A 17,101-nucleotide genomic window follows, 5' to 3' on the forward strand; every position below is an offset into this window, starting at 1 on the left:
GTGCCTGCCTGTGTGTGGTGTGTGTGTATGAGAATGAATGGGTGTCTTCCTGGGGGGGTGTATGTGTGAGAATAGGTGCCTGCCTGTGTGTGGTGTGTGTGTATGAGAATGAATGGGTGTCTTCCTGGGGGTGTATGTGTGAGAATAGCTGCCTGCCTGTGTGTGGTGTGTGTGCATGAGAATGAATGGGTGTCTTCCTGGGGGTGTATGTGTGAGAATAGCTGCCTGCCTGTGTGTGGTGTGTGTGTATGAGAATGAATGGGTGTCTTCCTGGGGGTGTATGTGTGAGAATAGCTGCCTGCCTGTGTGTGGTGTGTGTGTATGAGAATGAATGGGTGTCTTCCTGGGGTTTGTATGTGTGAGAATATGTGCCTGCCTGTGTGTGGTGTGTGTGTATGAGAATGAATGGGTGTCTTCCTGGTGTCTGTATGTGTGAGAATAGGTGCCTGCCTGTGTGTGGTGTGTGTGTATGAGAATGAATGGGTGTCTTCCTGGGGGTGTGTGTGTGAGAATAGGTGCCTGCCTGTGTGTGGTGTGTGTGTATGAGAATGAATGGGTGTCTTCCTGGGGTTTGTATGTGTGAGAATATGTGCCTGCCTGTGTGTGGTGTGTGTGTATGAGAATGAATGGGTGTCTTCCTGGGGGTGTATGTGTGAGAATAGGTGCCTGCCTGTGTGTGGTGTGTGTGTATGAGAATGAATGGGTGTCTTCCTAGGGGTGTATGTGTGAGAATAGTTGCCTGCCTGTGTGTGGTGTGTGTGTATGAAAATGAATGGGTGTCTTCCTGGGGGTGTATGTGTGAGAATAGGTGCCTACCTGTGTGTGGTGTATGTGTATGAGAATGAATGGGTGTCTTCCTGGGGGTGTATGTGTGAGAATAGGTGCCTGCCTGTGTGTGGTGTGTGTGTATGAGAATGAATGGGTGTCTTCCTGGGGGTGTATGTGTGAGAATAGCTGCCTGCCTGTGTGTGGTGTTTGTGTATGAGAATGAATGGGTATCTTCCTGGGGTCTGTATGTGTGAGAATAGGTACCTGCCTGAGTGTGGTGTGTGTGTATGAGAATGAATGGGTGTCTTCCTGGGGGTGTATGTGTGAGAATAGCTGCCTGCCTGTGTGTGGTGTGTGTGTATGAGAATGAATGGGTGTCTTCCTGGGGGTGTATGTGTGAGAATAGCTGCCTGCCTGTGTGTGGTGTGTCTGTATGAGAATGAATGGGTGTCTTCCTGGGGGTGTATGTGTGAGAATATGTGCCTGCCTGTGTGTGGTGTGTGTGCATGAGAATGAATGGGTGTCTTCCTGGGGGTGTGTGTGTGAGAATAGGTGCCTGCCTGTGTGTGGTGTGTGTGTATGAGAATGAATGGGTGTCTTCCTGGGGGTGTGTGTGTGAGAATAGGTGCCTGCCTGTGTGTGGTGTGTGTGTATGAGAATGAATGGGTGTCTTCCTGGGGGTGTGTGTGTGAGAATAGGTGCCTGCCTGTGTGTGGTGTGTGTGTATGAGAATGAATGGGTGTCTTCCTGGGGGGGTGTATGTGTGAGAATAGGTGCCTGCCTGTGTGTGGTGTGTGTGTATGAGAATGAATGGGTGTCTTCCTGGGGGTGTATGTGTGAGAATAGCTGCCTGCCTGTGTGTGGTGTGTGTGCCTGAGAATGAATGGGTGTCTTCCTGGGGGTGTATGTGTGAGAATAGCTGCCTGCCTGTGTGTGGTGTGTGTGTATGAGAATGAATGGGTGTCTTCCTGGGGATGTATGTGTGAGAATAGCTGCCTGCCTGTGTGTGGTGTGTGTGTATGAGAATGAATGGGTGTCTTCCTGGGGTTTGTATGTGTGAGAATATGTGCCTGCCTGTGTGTGGTGTGTGTGTATGAGAATGAATGGGTGTCTTCCTGGTGTCTGTATGTGTGAGAATAGGTGCCTGCCTGTGTGTGGTGTGTGTGTATGAGAATGAATGGGTGTCTTCCTGGGGGTGTGTGTGTGAGAATAGGTGCCTGCCTGTGTGTGGTGTGTGTGTATGAGAATGAATGGGTGTCTTCCTGGGGTTTGTATGTGTGAGAATATGTGCCTGCCTGTGTGTGGTGTGTGTGTATGAGAATGAATGGGTGTCTTCCTGGGGGTGTATGTGTGAGAATAGGTGCCTGCCTGTGTGTGGTGTGTGTGTATGAGAATGAATGGGTGTCTTCCTGGGGGTGTATGTGTGAGAATAGCTGCCTGCCTGTGTGTGGTGTTTGTGTATGAGAATGAATGGGTATCTTCCTGGGGTCTGTATGTGTGAGAATAGGTACCTGCCTGAGTGTGGTGTGTGTGTATGAGAATGAATGGGTGTCTTCCTGGGGGTGTATGTGTGAGAATAGCTGCCTGCCTGTGTGTGGTGTGTGTGTATGAGAATGAATGGGTGTCTTCCTGGGGGTGTATGTGTGAGAATAGCTGCCTGCCTGTGTGTGGTGTGTCTGTATGAGAATGAATGGGTGTCTTCCTGGGGGTGTATGTGTGAGAATATGTGCCTGCCTGTGTGTGGTGTGTGTGCATGAGAATGAATGGGTGTCTTCCTGGGGGTGTGTGTGTGAGAATAGGTGCCTGCCTGTGTGTGGTGTGTGTGTATGAGAATGAATGGATGTCTTCCTGGGGGTGTGTGTGTGAGAATAGGTGCCTGCCTGTGTGTGGTGTGTGTGTATGAGAATGAATGGGTGTCTTCCTGGGGGTGTGTGTGTGAGAATAGGTGCCTGCCTGTGTGTGGTGTGTGTGTATGAGAATGAATGGGTGTCTTCCTGGGGGGGTGTATGTGTGAGAATAGGTGCCTGCCTGTGTGTGGTGTGTGTGTATGAGAATGAATGGGTGTCTTCCTGGGGGTGTATGTGTGAGAATAGCTGCCTGCCTGTGTGTGGTGTGTGTGCCTGAGAATGAATGGGTGTCTTCCTGGGGGTGTATGTGTGAGAATAGCTGCCTGCCTGTGTGTGGTGTGTGTGTATGAGAATGAATGGGTGTCTTCCTGGGGATGTATGTGTGAGAATAGCTGCCTGCCTGTGTGTGGTGTGTGTGTATGAGAATGAATGGGTGTCTTCCTGGGGTTTGTATGTGTGAGAATATGTGCCTGCCTGTGTGTGGTGTGTGTGTATGAGAATGAATGGGTGTCTTCCTGGTGTCTGTATGTGTGAGAATAGGTGCCTGCCTGTGTGTGGTGTGTGTGTATGAGAATGAATGGGTGTCTTCCTGGGGGTGTGTGTGTGAGAATAGGTGCCTGCCTGTGTGTGGTGTGTGTGTATGAGAATGAATGGGTGTCTTCCTGGGGTTTGTATGTGTGAGAATATGTGCCTGCCTGTGTGTGGTGTGTGTGTATGAGAATGAATGGGTGTCTTCCTGGGGGTGTATGTGTGAGAATAGGTGCCTACCTGTGTGTGGTGTATGTGTATGAGAATGAATGGGTGTCTTCCTGGGGGTGTATGTGTGAGAATAGGTGCCTGCCTGTGTGTGGTGTGTGTGTATGAGAATGAATGGGTGTCTTCCTGGGGGTGTATGTGTGAGAATAGCTGCCTGCCTGTGTGTGGTGTTTGTGTATGAGAATGAATGGGTATCTTCCTGGGGTCTGTATGTGTGAGAATAGGTACCTGCCTGAGTGTGGTGTGTGTGTATGAGAATGAATGGGTGTCTTCCTGGGGGTGTATGTGTGAGAATAGCTGCCTGCCTGTGTGTGGTGTGTGTGTATGAGAATGAATGGGTGTCTTCCTGGGGGTGTATGTGTGAGAATAGCTGCCTGCCTGTGTGTGGTGTGTCTGTATGAGAATGAATGGGTGTCTTCCTGGGGGTGTATGTGTGAGAATAGGTGCCTGCCTGTGTGTGGTGTATGTGTGTGTGTGTGTGTGTGTGTGTGAGAATGAATGTGTGCATGCCTGGGGGATGGGGAGGGAGTGGTGTGAAAATGAATGGGAGCCTGCCTGGGGGTCAGTTTCAGTGTGTGAGAATGACTGGGAGCTTGCCTGGGTGTGTGTGTTTGTGTGAGAATGATTGGGAGCTTGCCTGGGTGGGTGTGTTTGTGTGTATGTGAGGGAGCCAGAGAGAGTGTGGATGAGAATGAATGTGTGCATGCCTGGGGGATGGGGAGGGAGTGGTGTGAAAATGAATGGGAGCCTGCCTGGGGTTCATTGTGAGAATGACTGGGAGCTTGCCTGTGTGTGTGTGTTTGTGTGAGAATGATTGGGAGCTTGCCTTTGTGGGTGTGTTTGTGTGTATGTGAGGGAGCCAGACAGAGTGACAGCATGAGTGTGTATGAGAAAATCCAGGGGAGTAAGAGTGTGAATGTGGGTGTGTGTGTGTGGAGGGGGAGAGAGTGTCTTAGAGCCTGAGAGTGTGTCAGTGTCTGCGAGAGCGAGAAGTTATGGTGGGTATAAGAGCATGAATGTGTAAGTATGTGACAGTGTATGTGTGAGAGAGAAAGGACATGTGAGTATGTGTGTGTGAGAGAGAGAGGATAACTTCCTAATCGTTGACAATATCAGGGTGACTGGAAATCAAGAGCTCCCACGTATGGACAGCAGGGGCTTTTTAAAATCATTATTAGTTTTAATTATTGGATGTTGTTTGATATACGTGCTGTTTTGAAATATTTTATTGGTGTTTGGGAAATTGTAAAAAATGTATATGATTTTAATGAATAGAAATTCTATTTATCAGTAGTTTTAAAATATTATTTTATTAGTATGGTTTTACTATTATAACTGATGCTTTGTTTCTTGATTTTATTTGTTTTATGAGGAATGGTGGTTCTGTTTTTCCATTGTTAATACACAGAGTCTGGCTTCTTGGGGTTTCCATTTCAGTTTTTGTCTAATTTGTGCTCCTTTATTTTGTATTCTGTATTTGGTGAGGGTCTGTCTCTGCTCTGTGTGTGTGACCATGATGAGAGATTCTGCTAGCATAGGGATCTATAGCAATCGGGTTTGTTTTGTTTCCTCAGTAGGTGGTGTATTGGTATTCTAGGACCCAGTGTAATATTTACCCATGCTTATTCACAGGTAGGGTTATTGTTGTTTGAGTCCTTGGTGTTATTACTGTTATATTACGATGGGACTGCAGTATATATTTTAAGTGTCTTTTTTGCAGGGTTTTGTGTTAGTTCACAATGTGCCTGGCAGTGGAAGGTGTTTGTGCTGCTGTTACTGTGAGGTGACACCAGAATTTGAAAATATCTTTTAGTATGATGAGCTGTAAGGGAAACATCCAAGCTCCATTGTTTGGGGGAATTTCAGTGGATGCACAGAGTTACAGAACTGGAGGTGCAGGACTTATATTGACATTCTGTCCCTTCCTATAAATTCTAGTTTTCACTCTCATAGCCATATAGAATTAGTTGAATGAGGCTATCAAATAATTATATAGTGTGAAACTGGCCAGCTTTTTAAAATTACGCAGAAGACCCTTTGGACTTTCTTATTAACACCAAATATTCAAAAGCTGTGAGCCCATCAAGCTCATATATCTCATTAAAGAGGTAAATTGAATAACACAATAACTTTGTTTTATTATTATTGTTACTCATAAATTATAACAATAACATTAATCTTGGAAAGAAATACGACGAGTGAGATAATCAAATTTGCAGATGACACAAAATTGTTCAGAGTAGTTAAATCACAAGCAGATTGTGATAAATTGCAGGAAGACCTTGTGAGACTGGAAAATTGGGCATCGAAATGGCAGATGAAATTTAATGTGGATAAGTGCAAGGTGATGCATATAGGGAAAAATAACCCATGCTATAATTACACAATGTTGGGTTCCATATTAGGTGCTACAACCCAAGAAAGAGATCTAGGTGTCATAGTGGATAACACACTGAAATCGTCGGCTCAGTGTGCTGCAGCAGTCAAAAAAGCAAACAGAATTTTGGGAATTATTAGAAAGGGAATGGTGAATAAAACGGAAAATGTCATAATGCCTCTGTATCGCTCCATGGTGAGACCGCAGAATGATTCTTCTGCATCGCAGAATGATTGAGACGTCGAGTCCATTTTGAATCGGCAAATACTTCTATGTTGATGTTATCTAGATGCCCCTGAGGAAGCTTTACTAAGCGAAACATCGGCCATGTTGGGCGCCATCTATACAATGCATTGAGAGAATGCCAGCCACTTCTTATCTTCACGTTATCAATGGAGTGAAATATAGAAGTCCTTTTGACTAATTTTTTAAAGAAAAAGAAATATACATAAAAATAGTTTTCATATAAAAATAATTAAAGAGTTCTTCAAGTGATGGTGAATGATTAGAAGTCCGGTTGGATTTGGGTTTGAATCACAATGTCTGGCTTGATGACACCGTCACTATAGGCAATATTTTGAATTAAAGATCAGTTTCCCCCTTTTTTTACAGTTTTCCTATTGGGTTACTGTGTTGACTCTCCTTAATATAATTTTGTGGTAACTGAAATCTCCCATTATTATTGCATTGCCAAATTGGTTAGCTTCCCTAATTTCTCTTAGCATTTCATCATCTGTCTGACCATTTTGTCCAGGTGGATGGTAGTATACTCCTATCACTATACTCTTACCCAACACACATGGGATTTCTATGTGGTAACAAAACATTTTTCAGATACATCAGTGAAAAGAGAAAAGTTCAAAGTGGTATAGTGAAATTGAAAGGTGGAAAGGATCAATGTGTGGAGAGAGATGAAGAAATGGCAGAAATATTAAATGAATACTTCAGTTCTGTGTTCACTAAAGAGGACCCTGGAGAAGGACCATCACTAGTTAACAAGAAACTGGAGGGGAATGGAGTAGATATAACTCCATTTACAGTAGAAAATGTATGGGAAGAGCTGGTGAAACTGAAAGTGGACAAAGCCATGGGGCCTGATGAAGTTCATCCCAGAATACTGAGGGAGCTCAGAGATGTGCTGGCGGGTCCGCTGTGTGACCTGTTCAATAGATCCCTAGAAACGGGAGTGGTGCCGAATGATTGGAGGAGAGCGGTGGTGGTCCCGCTTCACAAGAGTGGGAACAGAGAAGAGGCTGGTAACTACAGACTGGTTAGCCTCACTTCGGTGGTGGGAAAAGTAACGGAGTCACTGTTGAAAGACAGAATAGTGAACTATCTACAGTCGGGAGAATTGCTGGACCAGAGGCAGCATGGATTCACCATTGGAAGATCCTGTCAGACAAATGTGATTGACTTTTTTGACTGGGTAACCAAGGAATTGGATCAAGGAAGAGCACTCGATGTCATCTACTTGGATTTCAGCAAAGCTTTTGACACTGTCCCGCACAGGAGACTGGTGAATAAAATGAGAAGCTTAGGAGTGAGTGCCGAGGTGGTGGCCTGGATTGCAAACTGGTTGACGGACAGAAGACAATGTGTGATGGTAAATGGAACTCTCTCTGAAGAGAGAGCGGTTTTAAGCGGCGTACCGCAGGGATCGGTGTTGGGACCGGTCCTTTTCAATATCTTTGTGAGCGACATTGCGGAAGGGATAGAAGGTAAGGTATGTCTTTTTGCGGATGACACTAAGATTTGCAACAGAGTGGACACGCCGGAAGGAGTGGTGAGAATGAGACGGGATTTAAGGAAGATGGAAGAGTGGTCGAAGATATGGCAGCTGACATTCAATGCCAAGAAGTGCAAAGTCATGCATATGGGGAGTGGAAATCCGAATGAACTGTATTCGATGGGGGGAGAAAGGCTGATGTGCACGGAGCAGGAGAGAGACCTTGGGGTGATGGTGTCTAATGATCTGAAGTCGGCGAAACAATGTGACAAGGCGATAGCTAAAGCCAGAAGAATGCTGGGCTGCATAGAGAGAGGAATATCGAGTAAGAAAAGGTAAGTGATTATCCCCTTGTACAGGTCCTTGGTGAGACCTCACCTGGAGTATTGTGTTCAGTTCTGGAGACCGTATCTCCGAAGAGACAGACAAGATGGAGGCGGTCCAGAGAAGGGCGACCAAAAAGGTGGAAGGTCTTCATCAAATGACTTATGAGGAGAGATTGAAGAATCTAAATATGTACACCCTGGAGGAAAGGAGGAGCAGAGGTGATATGATACAGTCTTTCAGATACTTGAAAGGTTTTAATGATCCAAAGACAACGACAAACCTTTTCCGTAGGAAAAAAATCAGCAGAACCAGGGGTCACGATTTGAAGCTCCAGGGAGGAAGATTCAGAACCAATGTCAGGAAGTATTTCTTCACAGAGAGGGTGATGGATGCCTGGAATGCCCTTCTGAAGGAAGTGGTGAAGACCAGAACTGTGAAGGACTTCAAAGGGGCGTGGGATAAACACTGTGGATCCATAAATCAAGAGGCCGACAATAAAGAGTGGGTGGCTCGCCAGAATGACGGCTACTGCTTGGAGATAATACCCTTATTCAATAAACATACACATGGTTAATGTGACTCCAACATCGCTCTAAGCTACAACAGCAAGAGGAAATGTGGAAAAAAGGATTCGCACTCACAAAGTGGGGAGTAGCTGGCTTGTTACGGCGGTTACTACCCCAAACCAAATAAGCCTGATACTTCACTTTCAATGCATATCCAGCATAGTTCTCTGCTTCAACGGCAGGGGAGAAGAAAAACTGATACTTCAGGCATATCCAGCATAACTCTCTGCTTCAACGGCAGGGGAGAAGAAAAACTGATACTTCACGCATATCCAGCATAGCTCTCTGCTTCAACGGCAGGGGAGAAGAAAAACTGATACTTCACGCATATCCAGCATAGCTCTCTGCTTCAATGGCAGAGGAGAAGAAAAACTGTTACTTCACGCATATCCAGCATAGCTCTCTGCTTCAACGGCAGGGGAGAAGAAAAAAGGATTCGCACTCACAAAGCGGGGAGTAGCTGGCTTGTTACGGCGGTTACTACCCCAAACCAAATAAGCCTGATACTTCACTTTCAATGCATATCCAGCATAGCTCTCTGCTTCAACGGCAGGGGAGAAGAAAAACTGATACTTCACGCATATCCAGCATAGCTCTCTGCTTCAATAGCAGGGGAGAAGAAAAACTGATACTTCACGCATATCCAGCATAGCTCTCTGCTTCAACGGCAGGGGAGAAGAAAAACTGATACTTCACACATATCCAGCATAGCTCTCTGCTTCAACGGCAGAGGAGAAGAAAAACTGTTACTTCACGCATATCCAGCATAGCTCTCTGTTTCAACGGCAGGGGAGAAGAAAAACTGATACTTCACGCATATCCAGCATAGCTCTCTGCTTCAACGGCAGAGGAGAAGAAAAACTGTTACTTCACGCATATCCAGCATAGCTCTCTGCTTCAACGGCAGAGGAGAAGAAAAAAGGATTCGCACTCACAAAGCGGGGAGTAGCTGGCTTGTTACGGCGGTTACTACCCCAAACCAAATAAGCCTGATACTTCACTTTCAATGCATATCCAGCATAGTTCTCTGCTTCAACGGCAGGGGAGAAGAAAAACTGATACTTCATGCATATCCAGCATAGCTCTCTGCTTCAACGGCAGGGGAGAAGAAAAACTGATACTTCACGCATATCCAGCATAGCTCTCTGCTTCAACGGCAGGGGAGAAGAAAAACTGATACTTCACGCATATCCAGCATAGCTCTCTGCTTCAACGGCAGGGGAGAAGAAAAAAGGATTCGCACTCACAAAGCGGGGAGTAGCTGGCTTGTTACGGCGGTTACTACCCCAAACCAAATAAGCCTGATACTTCACTTTCAATGCATATCCAGCATAGTTCTCTGCTTCAACGGCAGGGGAGAAGAAAAAACTGATACTTCATGCATATCCAGCATAGCTCTCTGCTTCAACGGCAGGGGAGAAGAAAAACTGAGACTTCACGCATATCCAGCATAGCTCTCTGCTTCAACGGCAGGGGAGAAGAAAAACTGATACTTCACGCATATCCAGCATAGCTCTCTGCTTCAACGGCAGGGGAGAAGAAAAACTGATACTTCACGCATATCCAGCATAGCTCTCTGCTTCAACGGCAGAGGAGAAGAAAAACTGTTACTTCACGCATATCCAGCATAGCTCTCTGCTTCAACGGCAGGGGAGAAGAAAAAAGGATTCGCACTCACAAAGCGGGGAGTAGCTGGCTTGTTACGGCGGTTACTACCCCAAACCAAATAAGCCTGATACTTCACTTTCAATGCATATCCAGCATAGCTCTCTGCTTCAACGGCAGGGGAGAAGAAAAACTGATACTTCAGGCATATCCAGCATAGCTCTCTGCTTCAATAGCAGGGGAGAAGAAAAACTGATACTTCACGCATATCCAGCATAGCTCTCTGCTTCAACGGCAGGGGAGAAGAAAAACTGATACTTCACGCATATCCAGGATAGCTCTCTGCTTCAACGGCAGGGGAGAAGAAAAACTGATACTTCACGCATATCCAGCATAGCTCTCTGCTTCAAGGCAGGGGAGAAGAAAAACTGATACTTCACGCATATCCAGCATAGCTCACTGCTTCAACGGCAGGGGAGAAGAAAAACAACCAATAAGGGCTCAATAACACAGTCTGGGTAAAACAAATAAGCATGGGTGTAGCTTGCTTATTGCGGCGGTTACTTCCCCTACTACCCATAACTAATCAAGCTTGATATTTCACTTGGATGCAGCTCCATCACTGCTCTCTACATTAATGGTGGGGGTGGAAGGGAAATAGAACCAAAGAGCTAAGAGAAACAGATAAGTATGAGAAAAAAATGTGTGAAGCTTGCTGGGCAGACTGGATGGGCCGTTTGGTCTTCTTCTGCCGTCATTTCTATGTTTCTATCTATGTTTCTATGTTTCTACCCATATAGATTCTACTGAGCATTTAGTCTCTTGTATGATCTTTATCCTGTTGGACTCTATACCTTCCCGGACATAAAGTGCCACACCCCCACCAAGCTGATCCTCCCTATCATTGCGATATAATTTGTACCCTGATATAGCACTGTCCCATTGGTTATCCTCCTTCCACCAAGTCTCTGTCATGTCAATTATGTCAATCTCATCATTTGCTGCTATACACTCTAACTCTCCCATCTTACTACTTAGACTTCTGGCATTGGCATACAGACATTTCAAAGTGAGTTTTTTGTTTGTATTTACATTCTGCTTTTCAGTTGACAGGATAAATGGGAATCTTTTAGCTCAGGTGAGTTTTTAATTTTAGGCAATTGGACTACTTTTCTTATTGTTGGAACCTCTCTGCTGGGTTGTCCTAATTCTAATGCATCATTAGCATCCTTTCAAGATTTATGTATTTATTTATTTATTTACTTCCTTTTACTATACCGACGTTCAAGACGAAGATTCTTATCACACCAGTTTACATCGAACCAAACCATGGGAAAGTTACATATAACAAGTTAGCATCGAACCAAAACTGGGAAAAATTGCATATAAAATTATATAGAAATGTATAGAAAAAATAAAATAAAATGACATAACAAGGGTAATCCCGGTAAATACATTAAAAACCTGGTATGAGGATATAAATAACTTCAAACTTTGCTCCGCAAAGATACCTCTCTCCGAACCATGCGCTGCTGAGCGACTGTCGGCTTTCCCCTTTGTTCTAGTTTAAAAACTGCTCTATCTCCTTTTTAAAGGTTAGCGCCAGCAGTCTGGTTCCACCCTGGTTAAGGTGGAGCCCATCCCTTCGGAAGAGACTCCCCCTTTCCCAAAAGTTTCCCCAGTTCCTAACAAAACTGAATCCCTCTTCCTTGCACCATCGTCTCATCCACGCATTGAGACTCCGGAGCTCTGCCTGCCTCTGGTGACCTGCGCGTGGAACAGGGAGCATTTCAGAGAATGCTACCCTGGAGGTTCTGGATTTAAGCTTTCTACCTAAGAGCCTAAATTTGGCTTCCAGAACCTCCCTCCCACATTTTCCTATGTCGTTGGTGCCCACATGTACCACGACAGCCGGCTCCTTCCCAGCACTGTCTAAAATCCTATCTAGGTGACGCGTGAGGTCTGTCACCTTCACACCAGGTAGGCAAGTTACCAGGCGGTCCTCACGCCCACCAGCCACCCAGCTATCTACATTCCTAATAATCGAATCACCAACTATGACGGCCGACCTAACCCTTCCCTCCTGGGCAGTAGCCCTGGGAGAATTGTCCTCAGTGCGAAAGGACAGTGCATCACCTGGAGAGCAGGTCCTTGCTACAGGATTCTTTCCTGCTACATCAGGGGGATGCTCTCCAACCGGGAGAACTTTCTGATCCAAGGCAGCATCAGGGCTGCCAGACTAGATTTGGGACTTGACTAGTATGTCCCTGAAGATCTCATCAATGTACCTGTCTGCTGCCTCAGCTCCTCCTCCAGGTCTGCCAATCTAGCCTCCAGAGATCGGACTCGTTCTGAGAGCCAGGAGCTCTGCATCGCATGCACATGTACAACTTCTCGCCAGCGGATAAAAAATCATACATGTGACACTCTATGCAAAGGACTGGAGGCCTCCATCTGTGTTTACCACATCTCAAGACAGATATAGCAGAATTAGAAAAGGTACAGAGAAGGGCGACCAAAATGATAAAGGGGATGGAACAGCTCCCCTATGAGGAAAGGCTAAAGAGGTTAGGGCTGTTCAGCTTGGAGAAGAGACAGGCAAGGGTGGATATGATAAAGATCTATAAAATAATGAGTGGAGTGGAAAGAGTAATAAGTTACTCAGGTGTTTACTCTTTTAAAAAGTACAAAGACCAGGGGACATTCAATGAAGTTACTAGATGATACATTTATGACAAATAGGAAAAAATATTTTTTACTCAATGCATAATTAAGCTCTGGATTTTGTTGCCAGAGGATGTGGTGAAGGCTGATATTGTAGCTGTGTTTAAAAATGGTTTGGACAGGTTCCTGGAGGAAAAGTCCATAAACCATTATTAAGGTTGAGTTGTGAGGATACTGGGCTTGATGGAGCTTTGGTCTCAGCCAGAATGGAAAGTCTTATGATCTTAAGAAATTTATCAGATTTGTTAGACCCGATCTTCCGCTGGTTGTCATGTTGTCACGGATTTTGCAATCACTTGGCTTCAACATACTTCAGACTCTGTCCAGAAGCAATATTTCACCATTATATGAAATTACTAGTATCCCACCACACCAGGAAAGAAGACAGGCCCTAAATGTGAGAGAGAATCACTCACCCAAGTCTCTGCAGCTTGCACGTGGGATTTCCGAGTGCCTCCGAAAACAGCCGCACCCCAGAATCTTCCAGCCTGTTCCTTCCTAGCCTGGCAAAGAGGGAAGAGAAGATTCATTAAAATAATCAACATCAGAGACATCTCCCAGTCTGAAACATCCTGAGCCTGGGAGAGAGGGAAGGGTTATCATCACACACACTCACAAAGACATCTCCCAGTCTGATATATCCTGAGCCTGGGAGAGAGGGAAGGGTTATTATCACCCACGCTCTCAGAGACAACTCCCAGCCTGATACATCCTGAGCCTGGCAGAGAGGAAAGGGTTATTATCACGAGCACTATCAGAGACATCTCCCAGTCTGATATATCCTGAGCCTGGCAGAGAGGGAAGGGTTATCATCCCCCTCGCTCTCAGAGACAACTCCCAGCCTGATACATCCTGAGCCTGGCAGAGAGGGAAGGGTTATTATCACCCACGCTCTCAGAGACATCTCCCAGTCTGATATATCCTGAGCCTGGGAGAGAGGGAAGGGTTATCATCCCCCTCGCTCTCAGAGACATCTCCCAGTCTGATATATCCTGAGCCTGGGAGAGAGGGAAGGGTTATTATCATGAGCACTCTCATAGACATCTCCCAGTCTGATATATCCTGAGCCTGGCAGAGAGGGAAGGGTTATCATCCCCCTAGCTCTCAGAGACATCTCCCAGTCTGATATATCCTGAGCCTGGGAGAGAGGGAAGGGTTAATTATCATGAGCACTCTCATAGACCATCTCCCAGTCTGATAATATCCTGCAGCTGGGAGAGGAGGGAAGGGTTATCATCCCCCTCGCTCTCAGAGACATCTCCCAGTCTGATATATCTGAGCCTGGGAGAGAGGGGAAGGGTTATTATCATGAGCACTCTCATAGACATCTCCCAGTCTGATATATCCTGAGCCTGGGAGAGACGGGAAGGGTTATATCATTCCCCTCGCTCTCAGAGACATCTCCCAAGTCTGATATATCCTGAGCCTGGGAGAGAGGGAAGGGTTATTATCACCCACACTCTAAGAGACATCTCCCAGTCTGATATATCCTGAGCCTGGGAGAGAGGGAAGGGTTATTATCACGAGCACTCTCAGAGACATCTCCCAGTCTGATATATCCTGAGCCTGGGAGAGAGGGAAGGGTTATCATCACCCACACTATCAGAGACATCTCCCAGTCCGATATATCCTGAGCCTGGGAGAGAGGGAGGATTATTATCACGAGCAGTCTCATAGACATCTCCCAGTCTGATATATCCTGAGCCTGGCAGAGAGGGAAGGGTTATTATCACCCGCACTCTCAGAGACATCTCCCAGTCTGATATATCCTGAGCATGGGAGAGAGGGAAGGGTTATTATCACCCGCACTCTCAGAGACATCCCCCAGTCTTGATATATCCTGAGCCTGGCAGAGAGGGAAGGGTTATTATCACCCGCACTCTCAGAGACATCTCCCAGTCTGATATATCCTGAGCCTGGCAGAGAGGGAAGGATTATCATCACCCACACTATCAGAGACATCTCCCAGTCTGATATATCCTGAGTCTGACAGAGAGGGAAGGGTTATCATCACCCACACTCTCAGAGACATCTCCCAGTCTGATATATCCTGAGCCTGACAGAGAGGTAAGGGTTATTATCACGAGCACTCTCAGAGACATCTCCCAGTCTGATATATCCTGAGCCTGGCAGAGAGGGAAGGGTTATTATCACCCACGCTCTCAGAGACATCTCCCAGTCTGATATATCATGAGCCTGACAGAGAGGGAATGATTATCATCACCCACACTAAAAGAGACATCTCCCAGTCTGATATATCCTGAGCCTGGGAGAGAGGGAAGGGTTATTAACACCCACACTCTCAGAGACATCTCCCAGTCTGATATATCCTGAGCCTGGGAGAGAGGGAAGGGTTATTATCACCCGCACTCTCAGAGACGTCTCCCAGTCTGATACATCCTGAGCCTGGCAGAGAGGGAAGGGTTATTATCACCCACGCTCTCAGAGACATCTCCCAGTCTGATATATCCTGAGCCTGGGAGAGAGGGAAGGGTTATTATCACCCACGCTCTCAGAGACATCTCCCAGTCTGATATATCCTGAGCCTGGGAGAGAGGGAAGGGTTATTATCACCCGCACTCTCTGAGACATCTCCCAGTCTGATATATCCTGCACCTGGGAGAGAGGGAAGGGTTATTATCACCCACACTCTTAGAGACATCTCCCAGTCTGATATATCCTGAGCCTGGCAGAGAGGGAAGGGTTATTATCACCCGCACTCTCAGAGACGTCTCCCAGTCTGATACATCCTGAGCCTGGCAGAGAGGGAAGGGTTATTATCACCCACGCTCTCAGAGACATCTCCCAGTCTGATATATCCTGAGCCTGGGAGAGAGGGAAGGGTTATTATCACCCACACTCTCAGAGACATCTCACAGTCTGATATATCCTGAGCCTGGGAGAGAGGGAAGGGTTATTATCACCCGCATTCTCTGAGACATCTCCCAGTCTGATATATCCTGCACCTGGGAGAGAGGGAAGGGTTATTATCACCCACGCTCTCAGAGACATCTCCCAGTCTGATATATCCTGAGCCTGGGAGAGAGGGAAGGGTTATTATCACCCACGCTCTCAGAGACATCTCCCAATCTGATATATCCTGAGCCTGGGAGAGAGGGAAGGGTTATTATCACCCACGCTCTCAGAGACATCTCCCAGTCTGATATATCCTGTTATGATCCGGAAGTGGATCCTTGGGCCGACTGTCGTTGGGAAGCGGTCGGGAGGCAGACACGCACAGCCGTAGATAGATCTTCACCTGGAAACCCGTGACGCCCCCAGAGGAGCTGTGAACGCCCGGGTCGCTAGGACTTAGGTGACTTCACCCTGGAAGTCCGAGGTCCCCCCAGGAGGAGCCCGTAGGGACCTGGACCGCTGGGACTTAGGAGAGAGACTGGCGTGGAAGAAAACCCGGACCGGAACTGGAACAGGAGTGAAGGCAGGAGAGAGAGAGAAGACGAACCATGATCAAGGCAGGCAGCAGGAATCTGAAGCGAGAAGACAATCCGTGGTCGAGGCAGGCAGCAGGAATCAGAAGCGAGAAGACAATCCGTGGTCGAGGCAGGCAGCAAGAATCAGAAGCGAGAAGACAATCCGTGGTCGAGGCAGGCAGCAGGAATCAGAAGCGAGAAGACAATCCGTGGTTGAGGCAGGCAGCAAGAATCAGAAGCGAGAAGACAATCCGTGGTCGAGGCAGGCAGCAGGAATCAGAAGCGAGAAGACAATCCGTGGTTGAGGCAGGCAGCAAGAATCAGAAGCGAGAAGACAATCCGTGGTCGATGCAGGCAGCTGGAGTCAGGAGCGAGAGACAATCCGTGGTCGAGGCAGGCAGCTGGAGTCAGGAGCGAGAAGACAATCCGTGGTCGAGGCAGGCAGCAGGAATCAGAAGCGAGAAGACAATCCGTGGTCGAGGCAGGCAGCAGGAATCAGAAGCGAGAAGACAATCCGTGGTCGAGGCAGGGCAGCAGGAATCAGAAGCGAGAAGACAATCCGTGGTCGCAGGCAGGCAGCAGGAATCAGAAGCGAGAAGACAATCCGTGATCGAGGCAGGCAGCAGGAATCAGAAGCGAGAAGACAATCCGTGGTCGAGGCAGGCAGCAGGAATCAGAAGCGAGAAGACAATCCGTGGTCGAGGCAGGCAGCAGGAATCAGAAGCGAGAAGACAATCCGTGGTCGAGGCAGGCAGCAGGAATCAGAAGCGAGAAGACAATCCGTGGTCAAGGCAGGCAGCAGGAATCAGAGACAGGAACGCTGAAACTGACAAGCAGGAACAGGAGCACCTGGAACAGCAACTAACCCACAGAAGTGACCTCGTTGCAAGGCAAAGCAGGAAGAACAGAAGCCGACTTAAATTCCCCGCCGGTGCTGACGTCAGAGAGGGGGCGGTTCAGCACATCCGGGTGCT

The 17,101-nt window shown here is 47.0% G+C and overlaps 1 protein-coding gene across 2 annotated transcripts in view; it reads right to left on the reverse strand.

The window, feature by feature from the left end:
- LOC115079764 (NACHT, LRR and PYD domains-containing protein 3-like) overlaps positions 1-17,101 on the reverse strand; it is a 150,489-nt gene that overhangs the window by 25,232 nt on the left and 108,156 nt on the right. For both annotated transcript variants that reach the window (XM_029583613.1, XM_029583605.1), the window contains one exon: positions 13,113-13,199. In XM_029583613.1, the coding sequence (XP_029439473.1) occupies positions 13,113-13,199 (87 nt within the window). The remainder of the gene's footprint in view (positions 1-13,112; positions 13,200-17,101) is intronic.

The sequence above is a fragment of the Rhinatrema bivittatum genome, chromosome 1 (genome assembly GCF_901001135.1).
Source record: "Rhinatrema bivittatum chromosome 1, aRhiBiv1.1, whole genome shotgun sequence".
NCBI classification, from domain to species: domain Eukaryota; kingdom Metazoa; phylum Chordata; class Amphibia; order Gymnophiona; family Rhinatrematidae; genus Rhinatrema; species Rhinatrema bivittatum.